Consider the following 23,115-nt stretch of genomic DNA (forward strand, 5'->3'; position numbering starts at 1 on the left):
TTCCTATCGCCACCCGTTATTCTGTCACTGTGTGTGTGTGTGTGTGTGTGCGTATAAGGGGTAGAGTGGGAGGGGTGATTTTATGTGTAAGTCTGCTCTGGCTTTTGTCTGGGCTCACTCTGAGATTTATCACTGGGAAAAAGAGAAGCTCTGTATGAATTTTTCATGTCAGGACTTCCCGATATAAGCAGTCAAACAGTAGAAGTCGTCTGCGAGCGCCTCGGAGATTGAACAGTCTCGGTTCAGACAATAGGAAAAAGAATCAGTTCCGAGGTGCAATGTTTGAAGGCACACTTTAACTTACTGGAGTGTCACTCAAGTGTAAAAGGAAGAGAAGCAGTGTTAAGTATAATTAAGTCACATAACAACAACAGCTATATTGTTTGGCAGTAACTAATGTACGTCTAGAAAGATGATGAGTTCATTTGATTGTACTAATATTAACGATAATTATGTAGTAACATGCAGTGGTGCCTTGGTTTACATCATTAATCTGTCTGGAAGGCTCAAACCAAAACCAAAGCGGATTCCAAACAAAGCAATTTTTCCCATAGACAATAATTGAAAGTGGCTGCACTGTGACCGAGTGGGTAGCGTGCAGGCCAAATAGTTAGTTCAATTCCCCCTTGGCATTGTGGGCATGCGTGGGTTTTTTCCAGGGACTCCGGTTTCCTCCCACATTCCAAAAACATGCTAGGTTAATTGGCGACTCTAAATTGTCCATAGGTATGAATGTGAGTGTGAATGGTTGTTTGTCTATATGTGCCCTGTGATTGGCTGGCTACCAGTCCAGGGTGTACCCCGCCTCTCACCCGAAGACGGCTGGGATAGGCTCCAGTATGTCCGCGACCCTCGTGAGGATAAGAGGTAGAAAATGAATGAATGAATGAATGAGTAATTGAAACTAAACAAAAACCAGGGCAAACCATGGCACAACGTGCTAACCAGGCCGGATGTTAACCAAGGCACCACTATACATTCTTCCCTTCTCCACTCTGTCCCAGCGATCGCCCTCCCCCGGCATGTTTGCTTTCCTATATTAGTAACATTTTAGTGTGAATAGTCAAGACATTTTCTCCACAACCTGCCATTTTAGCTTGTATTGATGTGTCTCCTTGGAGACAAGTGTTATTACATTGTACATCTCATTATTCTCAAAGAACTTGTCTTCCCTGTCATTTATTTTGGAGCCAACAGCAGAAGTTTTTAAATGTTTCTGATAGGGGACAGTGGAAATCCATCCAGATACAACAAAATATGAACAACAAAGTCACTTTTTAGAGCATAATTATACTTTTACATGCAGAAAACAATACCAAACCATTCTAAATTACAAATGAGAGGGGGGAGGGTCATTTTTCTACCTTGGAATGAGTTATTTGTTGAAATCAACAGGGTTTCTTACCTTCTTTATCAAGTCTCATTTTTGGTTATTTAGTAGCAGGCGCTCGCAATAAAAGCAAATAAATGCAGTTTGTAGGGTGCTTTGTTTTGGATGCAGTTCAGGGACTAGTTTAAGACATTGTACCTAAACCAAGAAAACATTTTGGTTGAAAACTGAATCATATGAAAACTGGGTTTGACTGTATTAGGTAGAGTATATGGTAACCCACCTTATGTCTCTAAATCTTTCAAACGCTGGATATGATTTGGCGATCAACTCTGTAACAGATGCTCATAAAAGACATTGTAAGTATTTTTTTGTTTTATCAGTTTTGCAGGTGCCCACAAAGACGTCACGTAAGGGGAACAGAGCCTCGTGCTCTCTGAAAGTTGTGTTTTTCTCCTGACAGATGATAACGTTGATGGTTTTTGACCCAGCGCTAATCAGGGACCCTGGTGATTATTTGCTTCTGTAGACCAGTGTTTTTCAACCTTTTTTGAGCCACGGCATGTTTTTTACGTTGGAAAAATTTTGCGGCACACCAATAACCAACATTATTTGCTTCTTTCAGTTTTTTCCTGATTACGGACTCGCCACAGCAGATCCTTTTGATCCGCATACTAATGTAACCAACAATATTACAAAATGTCGCCACTACCTCTCACGTGCATCACTAAGTCTATTAGAGGAACGAGGCAATCAGCTACGTGTTGCCACACGGACGAATATTGCATTGCTCTGCCAGTCTTTACACCAATGACACGCGACAATGACATAATATTTGCAGAACATTATTAATACATGTTAATTAAAAAAAGTGATATTGAATAATTCCTCACGTCACACTTGGCGATTTCTCAGCACAGTTGTTGAAAATCACTGCTGTAGACGACGGACCCGGTTTTCACCCGGTTTCAATTGGTGCATTTTCAGTTGAAAAAAAATTACACTTCATCAGCAGCGAATGTGACGTTTTGTTCTGTCATCAGCACATCAGCAGTCGTCGTCACAAAGACAGAGCCGCAGGGAAACCAGCCAAGCCCAAATACAGCCCCTACAGCAAACCACAGAAAGGAGCCACCAAGCAGACGGTGAGTCTGAAAGCACGTAACAGTCGCTTCTTCTCAGGAAGAACTATAAGACTTTTGTCACTGCAAAGTTTGCTATTGCTGCTTACTTCTTATATATATTCCTATTCCACATCATCTTGCTTTTCGTCACAAAATGTTCTTGACATTGACCCGGATTTATCACGGGTGTCTGAGACACAATGCAGCGTCTGCTTAAGTGGTGCTTGTGCGTTAAGAACAGAATGGAGTTTTATGATTGAAATTTCATAAAAGGAGCACACACGCCTCCCTTGTGACCTTCCCGCAGGTTCATCATAACAAATCCACTCAGGTGTCGTGTTTATCTACAAATGTACAAAGCCCTTTGCATACCTGTAGTTGTACAAGTACAACAGTACCGTCGTCTATCGCTATATCATACAGGTTTGAATATCGCCTTCTCACTGTATGCTGGTTAAAAAAAATAAAAATAAATAAATAATTGCTGTTACGTTGTTGACTATGGCCTATTAGTAGTCAAAAATATTGAAAGACGAGTAACAGTATATATAGTATTGTGGTCATTAGGCATCAGCAATGTAATGAGACTTTAAATTACATGCCATGGCTGAGATAGAGTGAAAAAAAGGTTCTCCTCTCATTCTGTGTGGAAGTGGTACGTTTTTGGCTTCTTTGTCCTTTGTCCCCACTCTATTTGAAACAATTTCATAAGTTTAGAATAACTACATTGGAGATGCTAACTAGTTAGCTTACTAGCATAGCAACCGCCTGTTATGTCCCTGCAGAAATCCTGGAGCCTGCATGATGTAGGCTGAAGTGACTATTGGGGTGTTACTTCATGTCTACAGGACTCTAATAATGGTATAACAAAATGTATTTAGAAAGTCATAAACCGGTTTTCTATGCTATAACTACACAAATATTCAATTTAGCTGAAATTTATCAGGTGTGGAACCAATTAACCACGATAAACGAGGGATGACTGTACCTCACTTATTAATTTGTTCCAAAAGGTCAGACAGAACCTTTCTTGCATTCATTCGTTTTCTACCGCTTATCCTCACAAAGGTCGCTGGGGTGCTGGAGCCTATCCCAGCTGTCTTCGGGTGAGAGGCGGGGTACACCCTGCACTGGTGGCCAGCCAATCACAGGGCACATATAGACAAACAACCATTCACACTCACATTCATACCTATGGACAATTTGCAGTTGCCAATTAACCTAGCATGTTTTTGGAATGTAGGAGGAAACCCCACGCATTCACGGGGAGAAATGCAAACTCCACACAGAGATGGCCGAGGGTGGAATTGAACTCGGGTCTCCTAGCTGTGAGGCCTGCACACTAACCACTAGACCACCATGCAGCCAAATCAAATAAATGTTTCTGATAGGGGACAGTGGAAATCCATCCAGATACAACAAAATGGGAACAAAAAAGTCACTTTAGAGTATAATTATACTTTTACATGCAGAAAACAATACCAGACCATTCTAAATTACAAATGAGAGGGGGGGAGGGTCATTTTTCTACCTTGGAAATGAGTTATTTGTTGAAATCAACAGGGTTTGTCACCTTCTTTATCAAGTCTCATTTTTGGTTATTTAGTAGCAGGCGCTCGCAATAAAAGCAAATAAATGCAGTTTGTAGGGTGCTTTGTTTTGTGGAAGGATGCAGTTCAGGGACTAGTTTAAGACATTGTACCTAAACCAAGAAAACATTTTGGTTGAAAACTGAATCATATGAAAACTGGGTTTGACTGTATTAGGTAGAGTATATGGTAACCCACCTTATGTTTCTAAATCTTTCAAACGCTGGATATGATTTGGCGATCAACTCTGTAACAGATGCTCATAAAAGACATTGACAAGTATTTTTTTGTTTTATCAGTTTTGCAGGTGCCCACAAAGACGTCACGTAAGGGGAACGGAGCCTCGTGCTCTCTGAAAGTGGTGTTTGGGAGTCGGGTGTAGTTGTGTAGGCGAAATGGCTTTTTTCTGAAACCCATCATTGACCGAGTTAACGGAGAGGAGCTTCTCTGATGTGCGGCACCCCCACCCCCCCATCGCCCGAGTCGGTGATTGATAACCCGTGACATCGTCTGGCATCCCGATTCCGCAAGAGCTCTGCGTTTTCATCACGGATACAGAAGATTAGGCCGGATAACTTTGGTCACCTTTTCACCCTATTAGCTTGCTGCGCTGCATCGCCAACGACAACCTCAAATAACACCACCGCCTGCTGCTATCTGCAGACATGAAGACCATCGGAAACAATACCAGATGCTAAAGTTGTAATATTATGATAAATAACACTGTTAAATATACAATTGCAATAAAAATTGCATTAGTGCGCATAAACCCCCCCTCAATGGCAAGGTTGTGCTTTGCAAATGTGTGACCTGGAGGCCGTGAGCTCCACCCAGGAGGAACTTTCCACAGCTGGAAAGCGGTGCAGCGAGGTACAGTCAGGTGACAAATGGAAAGAAAAAGTCCATGTTGGTGTCTGCTCAGCATCGTCATGCTTTCTTGGAAGGCTTTCTCGAAAAAGTCTCTGGAAGCGTCAACGTCATTCTTCCAAAATACATTTCCTCTTTGTAAGCCTTGGCCATTCGTGGTTGAACAATCAAAAGTGTGCTGACCGGGATTCATTCAAATCATCAGTTTACTTGGTGTTTGTTCATAGACCTCTTCAAATGATCTCAACTGGCACACTTGTGTACTGACCTGTCAGTGCTTAGGTGATTGCAGTGCACTGTTCATTACCCAAATGGCCAAAAACTGTCAGTTCGTAGTTCTGAGAAGTAGGCACTGACCACCCTCAATAGTCGCCATCTTGGCTACGTAGCAGAAGGGGCAGTACTACCTACAAAACCCATCCAAACTTAAAAATGAGAAAAGTAGGACGTAAACACTGCAATTTCATTTCCAGACAGCGCTACGCTATCAAAACTCAAACACTCTGGAATTAAGTACACAGTATACTCAATCATATGTACTCATTTATATATTACGTATTGTACCCTTCTTAGATGACCTTTTCTATTTGTTACTACTAATGAGAGAAGTAGGACGTAAACATTGCAATTTCATTTCCAGACAGCGCTACACTATCAAAACTCAAACACTCTGGAATTAAGTACACAGTATACTCAATCATATGTACTCATTTATATATTACGTATTGTACCCTTCCTAGATTACCTTTTCTATTTGTTAGTACTAATGAGAGAAGTAGGACGTAAACATTGCAATTTCATTTCCAGACAGCGCTACACTATCAAAACTCAAACACTCTGGAATTAAGTACACAGTACACTCAATCATATGTACTCATTTATATATTACGTATTGTACCCTTCCTAGATTACCTTTTCTACTTGTTACTACTAGTACTCAAATACCTTTGTTTGGAAAATTGTTCTGTTAATACATGAAAAAAATCCATGAACAATAATCATAATAATAATGTAGAAATATACACGCAATGACGAAAAATATTTCTAATAATTATTGTTAAACAAATCTGCTTTTAGTGCCTCGTATAGGCCAGTTGACCCCCCCACCGACCATGTTTTGTCCTCCAGCAGATAAAGCTGACCTTGGGGAAAGAGCGTCAGTGCCCGCCCCTCGCCGCCCACATGCTACCCGCCCACTTGGCAGCGATGGCGGCCGCCATCAACAACACCTTCACACATCGCACCGCCGGCCACGGCGCCAACAGCGCCACAGCTCCCACCCTCTTCCAGACGCAGCCCCTCCCCGCCGCCTTGCTCCGCCCCGCTCCCGGGCCTGTCAGGACCTCCCACCCTCAAGTCCTCTTTGCCCCCTACTGACCCCCCTCCTCCTCCCACCAGCACTCCAACCAGTCTATGCATTCAGGGTTCATGCCGTGATTGACACCTGTCGCCACTCCCGACGAGGCTACATGAACAGCTAAGACGCGACCGCGCCTCTCTGACGAAGGGGAAGGGGCCCGAAGACCGCGGATGCACATTTGACGGCAATAATGTAAACCACATGTGAACTATGCAGACTTCATGATGATGTTCGTGTCACTCTCTTCGTGTTTGCACTTCAGCCTCTGTTGACGTGCACGGAAGACACTAGATGGTGTTTGATGGTGACAGTGTGTGTTGTTTTTCTATTTGTCCTTACGCGTGTGTGTGTGTGTGTGTTTGAGTGAACGTTCCATCCATGCGCCAGGCATCCTTGTCGACACGTCTGAGACCACATGACGGACCACCCATGCTTCTGTGTTCCATGTCTATGTGTCAAAGGTGAAGCATTTGACGGAAATAAAAGAGTCCTACTTTGGTAAAAGTGCTGCAGTTACTGTAGGTTCTTCAAGTGAGTGACAAGCCTCAGGTAGGAAACGCGGAGTTGAAAATGGTGTATGATATATACATCTCCAATACACGAGTCAAGTGTCCACGTAATAAAATTTCATATTGTGGCACGCACAAGTCCGTATGCACAGGACACTATGCAGACATAAATACTTTGAGCTATGCAAAAATTCACATCTTACAATGAACACTATACTCATCACACAGCAACTTAACATTAGGTATGAGTTTAAAAAGAAAAAGAACAATTCAAAGTTTTCCTCTAATGCATTTTGTCAAGCAAGGCATTTCATTGGAGGACAAGCGGCATCGAAAATGGATGGCTGGTGAGGCAATGTTGCCTCTGTCCACTAGAGAGAGTCAGAGGAGCCTGGATCCCAGAGGGAGGCTGACGTCATCGCAGCGCCGTAGTGAATGTGTTGCTCAGATGCAAGGAATTATGGGAAAACTAATAGTTATTATGTTACACTTGTATTAGTACTTGCATATTTAAGTATACTTTTTGAGTGTTAAGTGATGTGATGAGTTTAGTGTTCTTTGTTAGATGACACAGTGAGCCAGACTGTTATATATTATTATATATTATATATATTATATTATATATATTGTTATATATAATGACCTCCTGATATTTCCAGCGGGTTGACAAGCTTGATGTAGCTTGAGCAGCTACCATTTCCTCACTGACTCGCGAGCCACATGATTGTAAATCATAAGGTTCAAAGTTTTGAAAAAAAGCAGCAGCTTATACGCTGGAATTTACAGTAAATTTGAACAAACTGATACTTTAACATCAACAGAAATGGGGTGCAGTTTTTAAACATGCAGGAAAATGTTTGAATGCATTGATGAAAACTTTGGGCACATCCATCTTTTTTTCCCATCATATGACTCACAGATCCCTCATTTCTAGCTTGGCTCGCAAGCCCCGCCGCTCTCTCCCCCATGTGACACACTGCCACCCCCCCAGGTGCCGTGATGACAAACATCTGGAAGGGGGATGCTCCCGCCATGACGCCTCTTCCCCACATTGTCAGCGCTGCCAGGTAGAACGTGTTGTGTAATGGACTTCACCCAAGAAGATTTTATTTAGGTCAGATTGGTCTGAGTTGTGACTCAGACCTGATGAAATTGGCCCCCCAAAAAATTTAACAAGCTCGTTTTTTTTACTATGTTGACTGTCTGGTAATTACTGTCACTCTTTCCTCATTGGTCTTTGTCGTCTTTTCCGTGTGTGAGTCTGTGTCGCTGAATCCTTTTCCACGCGTGCACCTAAATAGGACTTCCTTTGGAGAAATGGAGGGAGTTTTAGGTCACCGGACTTCATTATGAGTGTAACCTTTTGCCACATGTTTGTGAAACATTCGTGATTAGTAACCAGAAACATGTGCAACCGGGGAAAAAACAAATGCTCTGATGATGAACTTTGACCTAAATGCTAAGACTGATAACACAAAAAAACTAGAAAAATTGTCGCAGAAATTTGAAATGGTCCTGTTGCCAAACCCCATCCATCGGAAAACGGGAATGCTCACAATGCTAATAGCTAACATGTTAGCACCTACCAAGATAGCACCAAGTACTGAAAGGTATTAGTCACATCTATTGTGATTTCACGTCATATAGGAAAATATATAGTATTTCAATGGGTGAAATGGCTACGATGCTAACAGTTAGCATGCTATTTGGTAACACCTAGCTAGATAAGGGTCTGTTCCGAAAGTGCAAAGATAGTTGTATGGCATTCTTACATCATGCCATGTAAATATTAGCATTTTGACATGAGTAAAATAGCTAACATACAAACAGTTATGCTAACACCTAGCTAGCTAAGGGTCTGTTCGGAAAGTGCAAAGATAGTTGTATAGCATTCTTACGTCATGCCATGTAAATATTAGCATTTTGACATGAGTAAAATAGCTAACATACAAACAGTTATGCTAACACCTAGCTAGCTAAGGGTCTGCTCGGAAAGTGCAAAGATAGTTGTATAGGGTCTGTTTCGAAAGTGCAAAGATAGTTGTATGGCATTCTTACGTCATGCCATGTAAATATTAGCATTTTGACATGTGTAAAATAGCTAACATACAAACAGTTATGCTAACACCTAGCTAGCTAAGGGTCTGTTCCGAAAGTGCAAAGATAGTTGTATGGCATTCTTACATCATGCCATGTAAATATTAGCATTTTGACATGAGTAAAATAGCTAACATACAAACAGTTATGCTAACACCTAGCTAGCTAAGGGTCTGTTCCGAAAGTGCAAAGATAGTTGTATGGCATTCTTACGTCATGCCATGTAAATATTAGCATTTTGACATGAGTAAAATAGCTAACATACAAACAGTTATGCTAACACCTAGCTAGCTAAGGGTCTGTTCCGAAAGTGCAAAGATAATTGTATGGCATTCTTACGTCATGCCTTGTAAATATTAGCATTTTGACATGAGTAAAATAGCTAACATACAAACAGTTATGCTAACACTTAGCTAGCTAAGGGTCTGTTCGGAAAGTGCAAAGATAGTTGTATAGGGTCTGTTCCGAAAGTGCAAAGATAGTTGTATGGCATTCTTACGTCATGCCATGTAAATATTAGCATTTTGACATGAGTAAAATAGCTAACATACAAACAGTTATGCTAACACTTAGCCAGCTAAGGGTCTGTTCGGAAAGTGCAAAGATAGTTGTATGGCATTCTTACGTCATGCCATGTAAATATTAGCATTTTGACATGAGTAAAATAGCTAACATACAAACAGTTATGCTAACACCTAGCTAGCTAAGGGTCTGTTCCGAAAGTGCAAAGATAGTTGTATGGCATTCTTACGTCATGCCATGTAAATATTAGCATTTTGACATGAGTAAAATAGCTAACATACAAACAGTTATGCTAACACTTAGCTAGCTAAGGGTCTGTTCCGAAAGTGCAAAGATAGTTGTATGGCATTCTTACGTCATGCCATGTAAATATTAGCATTTTGACATGAGTAAAATAGCTAACATACAAACAGTTATGCTAACACTTAGCTAGCTAAGGGTCTGTTCGGAAAGTGCAAAGATAGTTGTATGGCATTCTTACGTCATGCCATGTAAATATTAGCATTTTGACATGAGTAAAATAGCTAACATACAAACAGTTATGCTAACACCTAGCTAGCTAAGGGTCTGTTCCGAAAGTGCAAAGATAGTTGTATGGCATTCTTACGTCATGCCATGTAAATATTAGCATTTTGACATGAGTAAAATAGCTAACATACAAACAGTTATGCTAACACTTAGCTAGCTAAGGGTCTGTTCCGAAAGTGCAAAGATAGTTGTATGGCATTCTTACGTCATGCCATGTAAATATTAGCATTTTGACATGAGTAAAATAGCTAACATGCAAACAGTTATGCTAACACCTAGCAAGTGTTGAAATTGCTGCAGCAGTTAATCATGCAGATGAGGAACACCCGTCCCGTAGTTGCTCACATAAAATGCAGCTGCTTTTACGGTCATGTGTGGGTTGATGCTCTTGTGCGTTTGTGTGTTCAACTTTTGACTCCCGAGCTATTTTAGGCTCTCAGCTTTGTTCTCCTGAGAACGTCACAATGAGAGCAAAACCTTTGGAGTCACTCAAATTGCAAACAAAACCTCTCTGTGGTTTAAAACTCAATTCACTTCAGAGTTTTAACACAGGCCTTCTGTCCGGTGCCCAAGAGCACAATTCTAAAATGCTGAGTGTCTCAAAATGTTTGCTAGAAGCCAAAGTGTCATCAGTGCTAATGGATAGACACACAGGACATTTTACTCAAGTACAAGTTCGGGTCTAAAATTCATTCATTTTCTACCGCTTTTCCTCACGAGGGTCGCGTGGGGTGCTGGAGCCTATCCCAGCTGTCTTTGGCTGAGAGGCCAGCCAATCACAGGGCACATATAGACAAACAACCATTCACACTCACATTCATACCTATGGACAATTTGGAGTGGCCAATTAACCTAGCATGTTTTTGGAATGTGGGAGGAAACCGGAGTACCCGGAGAAAACCCACGCATGCACGGGGAGAACATGCAAACTCCACACAGAGATGGCCGAGGGTGGATTTGAACCCTGGTCTCCTAGCTGTGAGGTCTGCACGCTAACCACTAGACCGCCGTGCCGCCCCGGGTCTAAAATTATTAAGTAAAAAACTGCATAGAAAATGGACGGGTGGGAAAGTTAAAATGCGATGTAAACAAGTAAAGAAGACTAACCCAACACAAAAACTATCCGCATCTCGGCTCTATCCATAACCAAAAGCCAAGTCCCGATCACCCTAACCCTAATCTTGACTGAGCCCACACCATTACCATAACACTCATTCATAACCCAAACCCCAAACTCTAACCCTATTCACACAGAAACGTTTTCAGGCAAAGTATTTTATCCTTTCATCCATGCGCTATTTTTTGAAAACGGTTATTAGAGTGGGAAAAACCCCAACAACGTTTCCGACCTGTTGCCGTCACATGACCAGAAGTGATTTTGACGACAAGCCAACATAAATATTAATATTTTGAAGGACATGACTCATCCCAGTTGACATTCTCATGATATTTTGTTGACTTATATTCCGTGTCTTGTAAAAGTAACTCCCCTCCGTCTTCATTCTCGATGATCCATGCCTTGAAAACAGAAAGACGACAAACTTATGCACATGCCTTCGTTCTTCTATAGTTTGGAGTGTCATGTGGTTCCAAACTGTCACAAAAAAATCCCAGGAACATTCCCGTGTGGACAGAGCCTAAAGATAACTTAAACCTATCTGTAATGAAAACCCTAGCCCCGACCGGCTAACCCTTTAACCTAAAGCTAACCCGAATTCTGACTCGGGCCTATCCATTACCAAAACCCTAACCCTAACTGTGCCCGATTCATAACCTCAACTGTAACCCTTAACCCCAACTCTAATCCTAAAGTTAGCCCTAAGCCTGACTGTAACAAAAAGCCTAGTCCCAACCACGACTCTACCCCCATACCATAAAGCTAACCCTAATCCTGATTCAGCCCCATCCATACCCTACCCCTAACTTCAATTCTAACCCTAACTGCCCCATCCCTTAGGGTGAGGAGCTCAGGCGTCCGGGAGGGGCTCAGAGTAGAGCCGCTTCTCCTTCACATCAAGAGGAGTCAGTTGAGGTGGCTCGGGCATCTAGTCCGGATGCCTCCCGGACGCCTCCCTGGTGAGGTGTTCCGGGCATGCCCAGTTGGGAAAAGGCCCCGGGGCAGACTTAGGACACGCTGGAGGGATTATGTCTCACAGCTGGCCTGGGAACACCTTGGTGTCCTCCCGGTGGAGCTGGAGGAGGTGGCCGGGGACCAGGAAGTCTGGGCTTCCCTACTAAGACTGCTGCCCCCGCGACCCGGACCCGGATAAGTGGAGGAAAATGGATGGATGGATGGATTGCCTCATCCCATCTATAACCAAAGCCACAACTGCCCTGTCAGAACCCCTGATCAGGGTGGAGGTCTCCATGACTCCTAACACCAACCCCATTCAAAACCCTAAAACCTAAACTTAACTCTAGCCCTACCGGACCAAAACCCTAATCCTAGACCCTAACTCAAACACCTGTAACCAAAAAAACAACCCTTTCTCCAAATCCAAGATATTATTCAGATGTCATTATGGGATGGCGGATGGCATAAAAACCAAAGTGGTGAGTGGAACATCTCTGGTGGATAAGGCGCATACAAACAACACGCATCTGTTTGTTTGCATCAACACAATCAGGTGTGCTTCCAAGCTTCGTCTTTTTCACTTTCCTTCCAATTTCTTGATTGGCTATTGTTTGTTCTACACCGACAATCACCGTATCGGAATTGAAGGTTTAACATTTATGATATACGACTGGAAAAAAAAACATCTAAACTCATCTTTAATAGCCATCAGTAAGTAGGCTTTTGCTGCCTTTGGTTGGGGGGGGTGATGTTTGTACCGGTGTAAAAGATATTATTATTATTTATATTATTATATACGTATTATATATTATATAGGGGCCGCACGGCGGTCTAGTGGTTAGCGCACAGACCTCACAGCTAGGAGACTAGGGTTCAATTCCACCCTCGGCCATCTCTGTGTGGAGTTTGCATGTTCTCCCCGTGCATGTGTGGGTTTTCTCCGGGTACTCCGGTTTCCTCCCACATTCCAAAAACATGCTAGGTTAATTGGTGACTCCAAATTGTCCATAGGTATGAATGTGAGTGTGAATGGTTGTTTGTCTATATGTGCCCTGTGATTGGCTGGCCACCAGTCCAGGGTGTACCTCGCCTCTTGCCCAAAAGACAGCTGGGATAGGCTCCAGCACCCCCGCGACCCTCGTGAGGAAAAAGCGGTAGAAAATGAATGAATGAATATATTATATATTATATATTATATATTATATATTATATATTATATATTATATATTATATATTATATATTATATATTATATATTATATATTATATATTATATATTATATATTATATATTATATTATATTATTTCTTGCTATAAAAACAGCAGAGAACAATGAAGATCTCCAGAAAGCAGACAGAAGACTTGGGTACGTTCTTATTGTCTCAGATAGAAATGGGAGACAGACAGTCTGTAAAGTCATCCAAACCATCATATAGGATCATATAGGATCATATAGGATGCTGCTACTAAATCAAAATGTGCCAGCAGAAGACATCTTAAATGTGTGGATGAGTGAGTCATGAGGTGGAGGTGTAACGGCCAGATTCCAATCTCCTAATAGAACCTTCCGGAAGCTCATCTGATCTCTTCCTTGCTTGCCAGCACACATTTTTTACTGCCACCAACACCAACAACAGTGAGTGGGAGATATTATTCACTTAAGAAGCATTTCCCATAAAAATGGACTTTCCTTTATCCATGGCTGATTGCTCAGCTTCCTGGTAAACTCTCAATTTACCAGTTCATCTACGTTCATACCCTCGCCTACGGTCATGAGGTTTGAGTAGTGATCAAAAGGACAACATTCCCAGTTAAAAGAATCTGGGAGAAACTCGGGAGTAGAGCTACTGGGCTTGGAGATCTGGTCAGGATGCCGCACGGACACCCCCCCAGGGAGCCGTCAGAGCAGGAGGAGGCCTCAGGGACAACCCAGGATGAATTTCAGTCCCCTCCCTATTACAAAATGCCTGCCTCAACAGGGGTGTTGCCAGGAATTCTGGGCCTCATTCAATGAAAACGCTCATCGGGCCCTCCATTATTCTGCTATGTGCTGTCAATCATTATTGTGGCAATCAGCACGGTGTCAGAATGGGCTGACTTGCTGCTCTGTGCCTCACCACAGCGATGCGCATCCTTGGTAGAATTTTCCTTAAAATGTCAATACGGGTTGCTCATAGATATTAAAATGAAGAAAATATTTAAAAGGTTTTAATATACCAAATACAACAGCTCAATGGGAAAGTATACATTGTGTCATGTTTGTCTTGGTGAAGGTGATGCGGTGGTATGATGCACTTGGTAGGAGTCACAAGGTCTATTTGGAGGTGTTTCACAGCAGTGACCTTCACAAGTAGCTGCACCCTATCGCCGTGGTAACCGCTTCCTCTGCCCAGCCTTGAGCCTGCAGCTTGCGTCAGCGCCCGAGTACAAAGTTTGCCATACTGCCCAACTCTCCTCCCTCCGGGGAGCACAGAGCAAGAGTTGTTTCTCGAATGACGATGGCGCCATGCCACTGGCTGTGTCGTTCATGTTGACCTCCTCAAGGTCAAAGCCTGTGTGGTCGTGTCATATACGAGCACTCAAGAGTTTATGACACGTGTAACATTTATTCCATTATAGATCAGATTTTATGTTATAATGAAATGCCACTTGTGTAATAAATCAATGGAGTTGATGTTTGGATTGCCTGTGGAGGTCACGGTGCACTACTGCCTCCACGCGGCCACCAATGGGACTGCAACACATGACTTCCAGAGCCAGAAAAAAAAAGCGTAGAAGAAGCTTCTTTATTGAATTTATTAAGTTGTAGGTGATCAGTCCATCATCATAGTCATGTTTTTTTTCATGGTTAAAATCCACTTTGCCGTGACGGAGCTGAGAGTTAGCAAGTCACAACAAGCACTCGCTCATATAAAATGAAGACATGATGATCAACACTGTGCAATGCAATTAAAAGTTCCTTTTCAACGACACCAGAGGGTTTTTTTTTTTGTTTTGTTAATAACACTACACAGAGCTAATACGAAAAAAAGACCACCACAGCGTTATGCTTTGACCAGTTTTGGAGACAAGAAGAGAATATGAAATAAAAACAAAAAGCAACAAGGACCCTTTAGGACTGTACAATTGTTCGGAATCTCTTGGCGAGCTCGCCGGCAGCCACACAAGCCTTGTGGTCGTTTGTGGTGTTGACTGTCCAAAATCCAAAGCCATGTCTCTTGTTCCCAGACAAAGACGTTGCATCTTCTCTTCATCAGCGATGACATCCAAAAACAAGACCCCCCCCCCTTCCCCATGAAGCTAATGAGCCGCAGGGTGACGATGCTGACGAAGGTTGCTGCGGCAGGACACAACAGGAAGCATCTCACCGAGGTCTCAAATGAATTTCCAAAAGAAGAAGCAGCAGCTCAACCAGGCCGGGACATCGCAGGAAAAGACCGCTTTTGTTGGGATTAGTTAGTGAAAGGGTGCCCGCTCGCATCCATGTGCGACTAACGGGGCCCCGCCCTTATGCTGGCAGGCTGGTCTTTTGAAGGTGGGCGGTTAGTTTTCGTCAGGCGTTGTAGTGATAACATGCATCCGTTATACTGAGATACTCTTCTTAAAAAAGTAAAAAAAAAAAAAAAAAGAGGAACATTAACCAAAAAAAGAGGTTTAGAAATGCAGCTATACAAAGTCTTTTGCTATTCCAGGAGGGAGGGGTGAAGACCAAGGTTTGACGTCAGGAAGCTGAGGAGCCCGATGTGTGTGTGTGTGTGTTTGTATATGTTTGTGTGTGTGTTTGGGGGGGTGGTCTTAGTTACTGCAGCATTTGCGGCTGTTGGCTTGAGCCGTCTCCGTCAGGTCCACGCCCCGGTTCCGCCCGCTGCCGGCACCGGCTGCTTGTGGCTCATTCTTGGGGAGCTTCTTGGCTGCGATGACACCACACAGTGAGCTCACCTGTCAGGAGGAGGTCGTGCATTCTCGTCCCCGCACAACTTAATAAAAGGTAGCAAGACCTGGCCACAATGTATCCCACCACAAGTTCTGTGGTTTTTCCCACATTAGTTGCAACATACAAGCGGCCAAAAGCACAGTATGGGTGGAGTTGCCCCCCCTAGTGGGGAGGTTGGTAAATTACACTTTCATCAAGCTTTTAGCAAAGAAACATGCTAGAAAAGCATGAAAATAGCAAGGTGCCACGCTGACATGTTAAGTACTGTGTCAGGTGAAGTGTTTTAGAGGAAACACTTACCAATGGCCATGAATATCTCGTTGACGTTCATGGAGGTCTTTGCTGACGTCTCCATGAAGAGCAGACTGTTGTCGTCGGCGTACGACTGTGCGTCCTGTTCACATGAAAACATCATCAGCTTCATTTCATTAAAAAACATCAGCGTCACCTCTCTAATTGGCTGGTAGACGTGCGATGTGTGACCAGACAACTAACAAATCCACCTTTTAGAATCTACACTCCCTGAACACTTCATTAGGTATACCTGCAGGCCCTTCTTAAAGGGAAGGTATGAGGTGAAGAAAAACAGTACACATCCTCTAGTATTTTGTACTTGAAAAATAATGAGGGTGGGATGTGGGTGGAAGGGAGGAGGCTGAGCGACGACCCGGGGGAGGGGGGTTGTTCCCAGGTCCGGAACTTACTACGCCTGACCACCCCCAACCACCTCCAGGCACTACTTTGCTCATGATCAGACTTGACCACCCTGTCGCTGGCCGCCTTTGATGAGGACGTCTAGTGAAAGGCCGAAACACCCACTGATTCTAAGGTACACTACTGATGACGTGTCCCAGAATTCAACTCCTTCCCATGGCTGAGATAAAGTTCAGATGGCTCCTTTAACTACCATATTTTGGTACAAAGGACATTTTCCATCAAGTCCTGTCTGTTTACAAACACGACTCGTCTTTGTGGATGCAGTGGAAAGAAATGGACCAACCTGGAAGTCGAGCGCTCGCTTGTTGGCCAGGTCAGCTTTGTTCCCTGCCAGGGCGATGACGATGTTTGGGCTGGCTTGTCTCTGGAGCTCCTTCACCCAGTTCTTTGCTCGTACAAATGACTCCTGCACATGGGAAGACCATATGACTATTTGGGAGGACGATCAGCCAGGATGCCAGGTCAAAGGTCATCAAATCCTCCTCAGTTTTGTTTTGTTTTTTCCCCACTTCCACAACACTTCTTACAGAAAAAGTCTCAGTCTCAACAAGTGGTGGTAAGAGAAGAATATAAATAAGAAGTTTTCAAAAGCATTCAGAGCAATAAGACTCCAACATAGACTACACCAACTGACTCTTTCATATTATTAAAACTGCTTCATTTCTTTTCTGAAGTGTCCCGGTACCAACATTGAATGTAGGCCGATACAGATAGCAATCCGATACTAGCACAACACATGTATACTTTTATTACAGTATTTCTAGTGTGGAATGTTACAAAAGGCTTGAACAAGAGATATTACAAAGTATGAGAAAAGCAGCCCCATTTCCTTCTTTAATAGTTTCATCCACAATGTAGTGTCAGATAGGCATACTGTACTCACCACCAATGGGGTCTGGTCCTCTTTTCTGTTATCACTACTGACCAGGGTTGGGCATCATTCAACAATTTGAACAAATCAGGTTCTGATACCAAATACTCGTTTCGTTTTTGGTTCCTAATGATTCCCGATTCCAATGCTTTTAAGAGGCAGAGTCATAGAAGTCTGCATGGTTTAACTGAGGGTGCAAACCCGAGTTCATTTGGGATGATGGTAAAAGTCTGAACTTCCTCTTGATTTATTTTTTTTTTTAAATGATATGAACTTTTTATGGGCTGCACGGCGGTCGAGCGATTAGCGCGCAGACCTCACAGCTAGGAGACCAGAGTTCAATTCCACCCTCTGCCATCTCTGTGTGGAGTTTGCATGTTCTCCCCGTGCATGTGTGGGTTTTCTCCGGGTACTCCGGTTTCCTCCCACATTCCAAAATCATGCTAGGTTAATTGGCGACTCCAAATTGTCCATAGGTATGAATGTGAGTGTGAATGGTTGTTTGTCTATATGTGCCCTGTGATTGGCTGGCAACCAGTCCAGGGTGTACTCCGCCTCTTGCCCGAAGACAGCTGGGATAGGCTCCAGCTCCGTCCACGACCCTCGTGAGGATACGCGGTAGAAAATGAATGAACTTCAGCTTCACTATGAATTGATCATTGATCTATTTTCATTTTATTGTGTTTCCCGTGTAACGCTTCTTCAAATATCCGATAAGTTTAGACGGTTCCGTGTCATCAAGAGAAACTTGTGAATGATGTAATCACTTTGCTTATTAAACTCACCCACTTCTTGATTTTACAGTCATTAAAAATGTGTTAGGACTGAACATAACATGGCACCTAAAGAGGATAGTAAGCGCCCATCACTAGGTACTCTCCATTTAAGGCAATTTTGACTACAACATCCACAAACAGTGCATCCGGAAAGTATTCACAGCGCTTCACTTTTTCTACATTTTGTCATGTTACAGCCTCATTCCAAACTGAATTAAATTAATCTCTTACCTCAAAATTCTACACAAAATACTCCATTATGACAGTGTGAAAAAAGTTTTTTTTGACATGTTTTGAATTTATTAAAAATAGAAGACAAAAAAATCACATTTACATAAGTATTCACAGCCTTTGCCATGAAGCTCAAACTTGAGCTCAGGTGCATCTTTTTTCCACTGATCATCCTTGAGATCTTTCTACAGCTTAATTGGAGTCCACCTGCAGTAAATTCAGTTGATTGGACATGATTTGGAAATATAATAACTGTCTATATAAGGTCCCACAGTTGACTGTGCATGTCAGAGCACAAACACCAAGCATGAAGTCAAAAGAACTGTCTGTAGACCTGCGAGACAGGATTGTCTTGAGGCACAAATCTGGGGAAGGATACAGAAAAATTTCTGCTGCTTTGAAGGTCCCAATGAGCACAGTGGCCTCCATTATTCGTAAATGGAAGACGTTTGGAACCACCAGGACTCTTCCTAGAGCTGGCCGGCCTTCTAAACTGAGCGATCGGGGAAGAAGGGCCTTAGTCAGGGAGGTGACCAAGGCCCCGATGGTCACTCTGTCAGAGCTCCAGCGTTCCTCTGTGGAGAGAGGAGAGCCTTCCAGAAGGACAACCATCTCTGCAGCAATCCACCAATCAGGCCTGTATGGTAGAGTGGCCAGACGAAAGCCACTCCTTAGTAAAAGGAACATGGCAGCCCGTCTAGAATTTGCCAAAAAGCACCTGAATGACTCTCAGACCATGAGAAACAAAATTATCTGGTCTGATGAGACAAAGATTGAACTCTTTGGTGTGAATGCCAGGCGCCATGTTTGGAGGAAACCATATTGGCATGGTGCTCATCACCAGGCCAATACCATCCCTACAGTGAAGCATGGTGGTGGCAGCATCATGCTGTGGGGATGTTTTTCAGCAGCAGGAACTGGCAGACTAGTCAGGATAGAAGGAAAAATGAATGCAGCAATATATAGAGATATCCTGGATGAAAACCTGCTCCAGAGCGCTCTTGACCTCAGTAGACTGGTCATGTACCTTGACCATATAGACAGTAGACATTAGCACACAGCCAGATCTCAAAAGATTGGCTTCAGAACCACTCCGTGAATGTCCTGGAGTGGCCCAGCCAGAGTCCAGACTTGAATCCGATCGAACATCTCTGGAGAGATCTGAAAATGGCTGTGCAGACGTCTCCCATCCAACCTGATGGAGCTTGAGACTTATTGCAAAGAAGAATGGGCAAAACTGCCTAAAGATAGGTGTGCTAAACTTGTGGGATCATATTCAAAAAGACTTGAGGCTGTAATTGCTGTCAAAGGTGGATCAACAAAGTGTGAATACTTATGTAAATGTGATTTATTTGTTTTCTATTTTTAATAAATTCAAAACATGTCAAAAAAACCTTTTTTCACATTGTCATAATGGAGTATTTTGTGTAGAATTTTGAGGTAAGGTAAGAGAACATGACAAAATGTAGAAAAAGTGAAGCGCTGTGAATACTTTCCGGATGCACTGTACTTATAGTGCACTACACAAGTGCACGGACCGACACATTCGTGTTAACAGTAGATCACTTCTTTTTACACTGGAATAACAGACATACGACCTCACCTCATTGGTAATGTCATAGACCACAATGGCGGCCTGAGCGCCTCGGTAGTACATGGGAGCCAGACTGTGGTAGCGCTCCTGGCCAGCTGTGTCCCAAATTTCAAATTTGACCGTCGTGTCATCCAAACATACCGTCTGGGTCAGGAAAGCAGCTGTGGTGGACACAGAGCAGGTCAAAGGTCAATCATTGCTGTCCTTTAACTACTGGGGAGCATTGTTGAAAACTGTTGAATAAGTGCCCCCAGCATGGGGAGGCGGTGTGGCCATGACATGAACTCAAATTGTTTCAATCATCCAGTGGAATATTTATATTATTCTTTATATATTCATTCAGTCAAGGTCCAAACCTCCAATCGTGCTCTCCTGGAATTCGTGAAACTGGCCCTTGACGAAGCGGAGCACCAGACTGGACTTCCCCACCGCTGACTCCCCGAGCAGAACCAGCTTAAACTGGCAGATCTTGTTGCCGCCGTTGGGCCCATTGGGTCGGGTAGCTCCGCCTCTACTTGCCATGTCACTTTCTCCGGACGCTTCCTTTCGGATGCTGGGGAACACACAAAAAAATGACCTTGAATAACCTGCTCACTTTTGATCAACATGCCTGAGCTGTATTAAATGTAACGATATATGGAGTTTGTACAAGTTTACACCCTGTTTCCCTTACATTTAATTATTTGTGGGAGGCCGCCACAGGAGAGCAAAATAAGAAAATGTAGCAGGAGGGGGATCAGTGTTGCCAGCTATTTAGCCAGTCTTCAGATAAGCTTTCAAAAAAAGTGGCTGGTGACAAATCTAGTGAAGAGACATGAAAGCATGACATGAAGGCACATATCGCTCTTCTCAACGCACAGGGTGTGCTGCTCTGGGCCCTTCTGAAAAGAACTTGCAGGCTGCTCAGTCTTGTTTGTGACATAAAAAACAGAAAAAAGCGGAAGAGTACGTTTTTTACTCATGTTTTTTGCAAATGCTTTAAGGCCAATTATGGCAGTGTGAAACACTGCTCCTGCATCATATTAAGAGCTGCTTCAAATACTTTTATTTTTTTGTTTTTTTTATGTATTAGCGGGTCAAACTATCGTGAAAGCACAAAAGTTAAAAGGCTATTTTAACATTTTAACATAAAGGTTATTTTAACATCATTCTCTGGGGAAACCACCTACAAACTTTGTGTCAAGACTATGCAAAAAGAAATAAGGCCAACAATTTTAGTATATTAGTCTCTGAATTCATTAATAACATTGTTATGCTGAAGTGAACCAGTAATAAATAAAATACTTCTTACCATTAATGTGACTTCTAGTGCTGCATGGTTGTTCACCATAATCCTTATCTTTCTTTATTTTTGTCATCTTCTTCAAAAGGGCTTGCTCTGCAGAATTTGAGGTTTGTTTACTTCTTGACCTCCCAATGTCCCGGCTAGGCTACTGCATTAATCAGTTTAATCAAGTTTTGGTGACTGACCCGAAAAATATTGGAAGGACAGCTAACATTGGCTCTGGCCACCTGCACTGTCTTTTACTTTGCAATGTCAGCAAAAAAAGTAACTAAATTTAATCGTATCTTCGTATTTGACCGACACAGAGTATGATGGTTAAGAATGTTAAAATGTGACTTAGTACATTAGCTGTACACTTTGGAAGCATTTTAAGATGGCCACAGTTTGACACTGGAACAGGCGAAATTCTATTTACATGCTATACCTCAATAGATTGCGTTTGACGTCTGGGGTAGTTTTGAAGGTAATTTGCTGTCATAAAACATTTTATCAGTAAGCTGATATTTTGGTGTGAAGAGAAAGAACATCCTTATGAGTTGTAATGTAATGCTTCACACGGACTCATGAGTCACCGCCAGAGTTTTGTATTCCGGGTCACACAACAAAAAGGCAAACAGTGGTTACTTGACAGACTAAACAAATAAGGTGTGTCGGCCATAGCAATAATCACCACGCATTAATGTTCTCATTTATAGCCTCGAATTCATATTGTAAAGTTCCTGAACTATGATGCACATATTAAAAGTCAGAAACATAATTTATGACAGCCACGTAGTCATATATAACACTTAATTATGATGTAACATTGCAGTAAGGCGTAAGAGATAACAGTTGCGGTTCTACCTCAAAAACGAAATTTTAAGCAACCTGTCGTCCTGTTATTGTTTTTTAGCATGAACTAGTAGCGTGCTAGCGTCAGCGGCGCAGCTAACTAAAGTTCGTAATGTCTTCCCCAAGACAAATCTTTCACAGCCATCAAGTCTGCTACACATTGTGTCGTATCAACTGGACACACAGACATAACCCACGTGTGTAGTTTGCGTGTTTAAATGTTGCTTTAGCAAACATATCTAATGTGGTGTAAGTTATGTGTTTGGGTGTGTACACACGGCTAGTGACAGATAGCTGACGTTAGCTGTGCTAGCCGCTACTGGCTAGCTGTCACTACGAACTGGTCAACTCATTAGTGGTGGAAAATGGTCACAAGGCTTTACTGGAGTCAGTGTTTTTCACCCGAACATGACAAATGACGCAAACTCGCCAGTCGGAGTCGCCCAAGTCATCACGCCAGCGAGTTACCCCGGCCCTTCCAGTGTCGACGGCGGCTAGCGCTAACAAGCTAGCCCGCTAAAGAGGCGCTGCGCTGGGGGCGGCTGGTTTCGGGAGGAGCCCCCTCCGCTTAGCCCACCTGCTAGCTAACGGCGGCTAATGCTGGCTACTCACCCAGCCAAGAGACGAAGCCGTTGAATGTGATCAAAATGTCCTCCCCAAAAAACAACCACTTGAGGCTGTCTAATGTGCGCTGCGGCCGGGCGAGCTAGTGAAACATCCGGTTGTTCTCCAGCAGGCTCCGCCACTTGTCTCAACTTCCCGGTTGGCTTTGTAGCACGATGATGACAGATCGTATGACAATCCTACGTCTGGCCGAGCCCCGCCAATCATAACACACAGTTCACATTTGCTTTATCTAATAAAATAAATGTCTTTT

At 43.0% G+C, this 23,115-nt stretch overlaps 2 protein-coding genes across 3 annotated transcripts in view; one reads left to right on the forward strand and one right to left on the reverse strand.

Annotated features, from left to right (window-relative positions):
• Positions 1 to 6,976, forward strand: part of znf385d (zinc finger protein 385D) — a 74,242-nt gene extending 67,266 nt beyond the window's left edge. The window contains exons 7-8 of one of the 2 annotated variants that reach the window (XM_058053388.2): positions 2,374 to 2,475; positions 6,039 to 6,976. In XM_058053388.2, coding sequence (XP_057909371.2) covers positions 2,374 to 2,475; positions 6,039 to 6,287 — 351 coding nt within the window. In that variant the 3' untranslated portion in view covers positions 6,288 to 6,976. The remainder of the gene's footprint in view (positions 1 to 2,373; positions 2,476 to 6,038) is intronic. The other variant, XM_058053389.2, reaches the window with a different exon arrangement.
• A 7,795-nt stretch (positions 6,977 to 14,771) lies between these two features.
• rab5ab (RAB5A, member RAS oncogene family, b) lies at positions 14,772 to 23,021 on the reverse strand. The gene is made up of 6 exons (XM_058053661.2): positions 22,851 to 23,021; positions 20,479 to 20,675; positions 20,132 to 20,283; positions 16,934 to 17,056; positions 16,234 to 16,327; positions 14,772 to 15,910 (listed from the first exon to the last, which is right to left on the reverse strand). The coding sequence occupies exons 2-6, from the start codon at positions 20,642 to 20,644 to the stop codon at positions 15,795 to 15,797; spliced, it is 651 nt and encodes a 216-aa protein (XP_057909644.1). The 5' UTR covers positions 20,645 to 20,675; positions 22,851 to 23,021; the 3' UTR covers positions 14,772 to 15,794.
• Between the last annotated feature and the right edge of the window lie 94 nt (positions 23,022 to 23,115).

Source organism: Doryrhamphus excisus, linkage group LG5, assembly GCF_037039965.1.
Source record: "Doryrhamphus excisus strain RoL-2023G ecotype Guam linkage group LG5, RoL_Dexc_Guam_v1.1, whole genome shotgun sequence".
Classification (NCBI taxonomy): domain Eukaryota; kingdom Metazoa; phylum Chordata; class Actinopteri; order Syngnathiformes; family Syngnathidae; genus Doryrhamphus; species Doryrhamphus excisus.

Bases quoted from the DNA above. Each gene is read 5' to 3' on its own strand.
- rab5ab (XM_058053661.2), bottom strand. From the start codon at position 20,644: ATGGCAAGTAGAGGCGGAGCTACCCGACCCAATGGGCCCAACGGCGGC. The intron at 16,328-16,933 runs GTTGGTCCATTT...TCATGTGAACAG, and splicing joins AGCGAGCGCTCGACTTCCAG to GACGCACAGTCGTACGCCGA. The intron at 15,911-16,233 runs GTAAGTGTTTCC...GTGTCATCGCAG, and splicing joins CGAGATATTCATGGCCATTG to CCAAGAAGCTCCCCAAGAAT.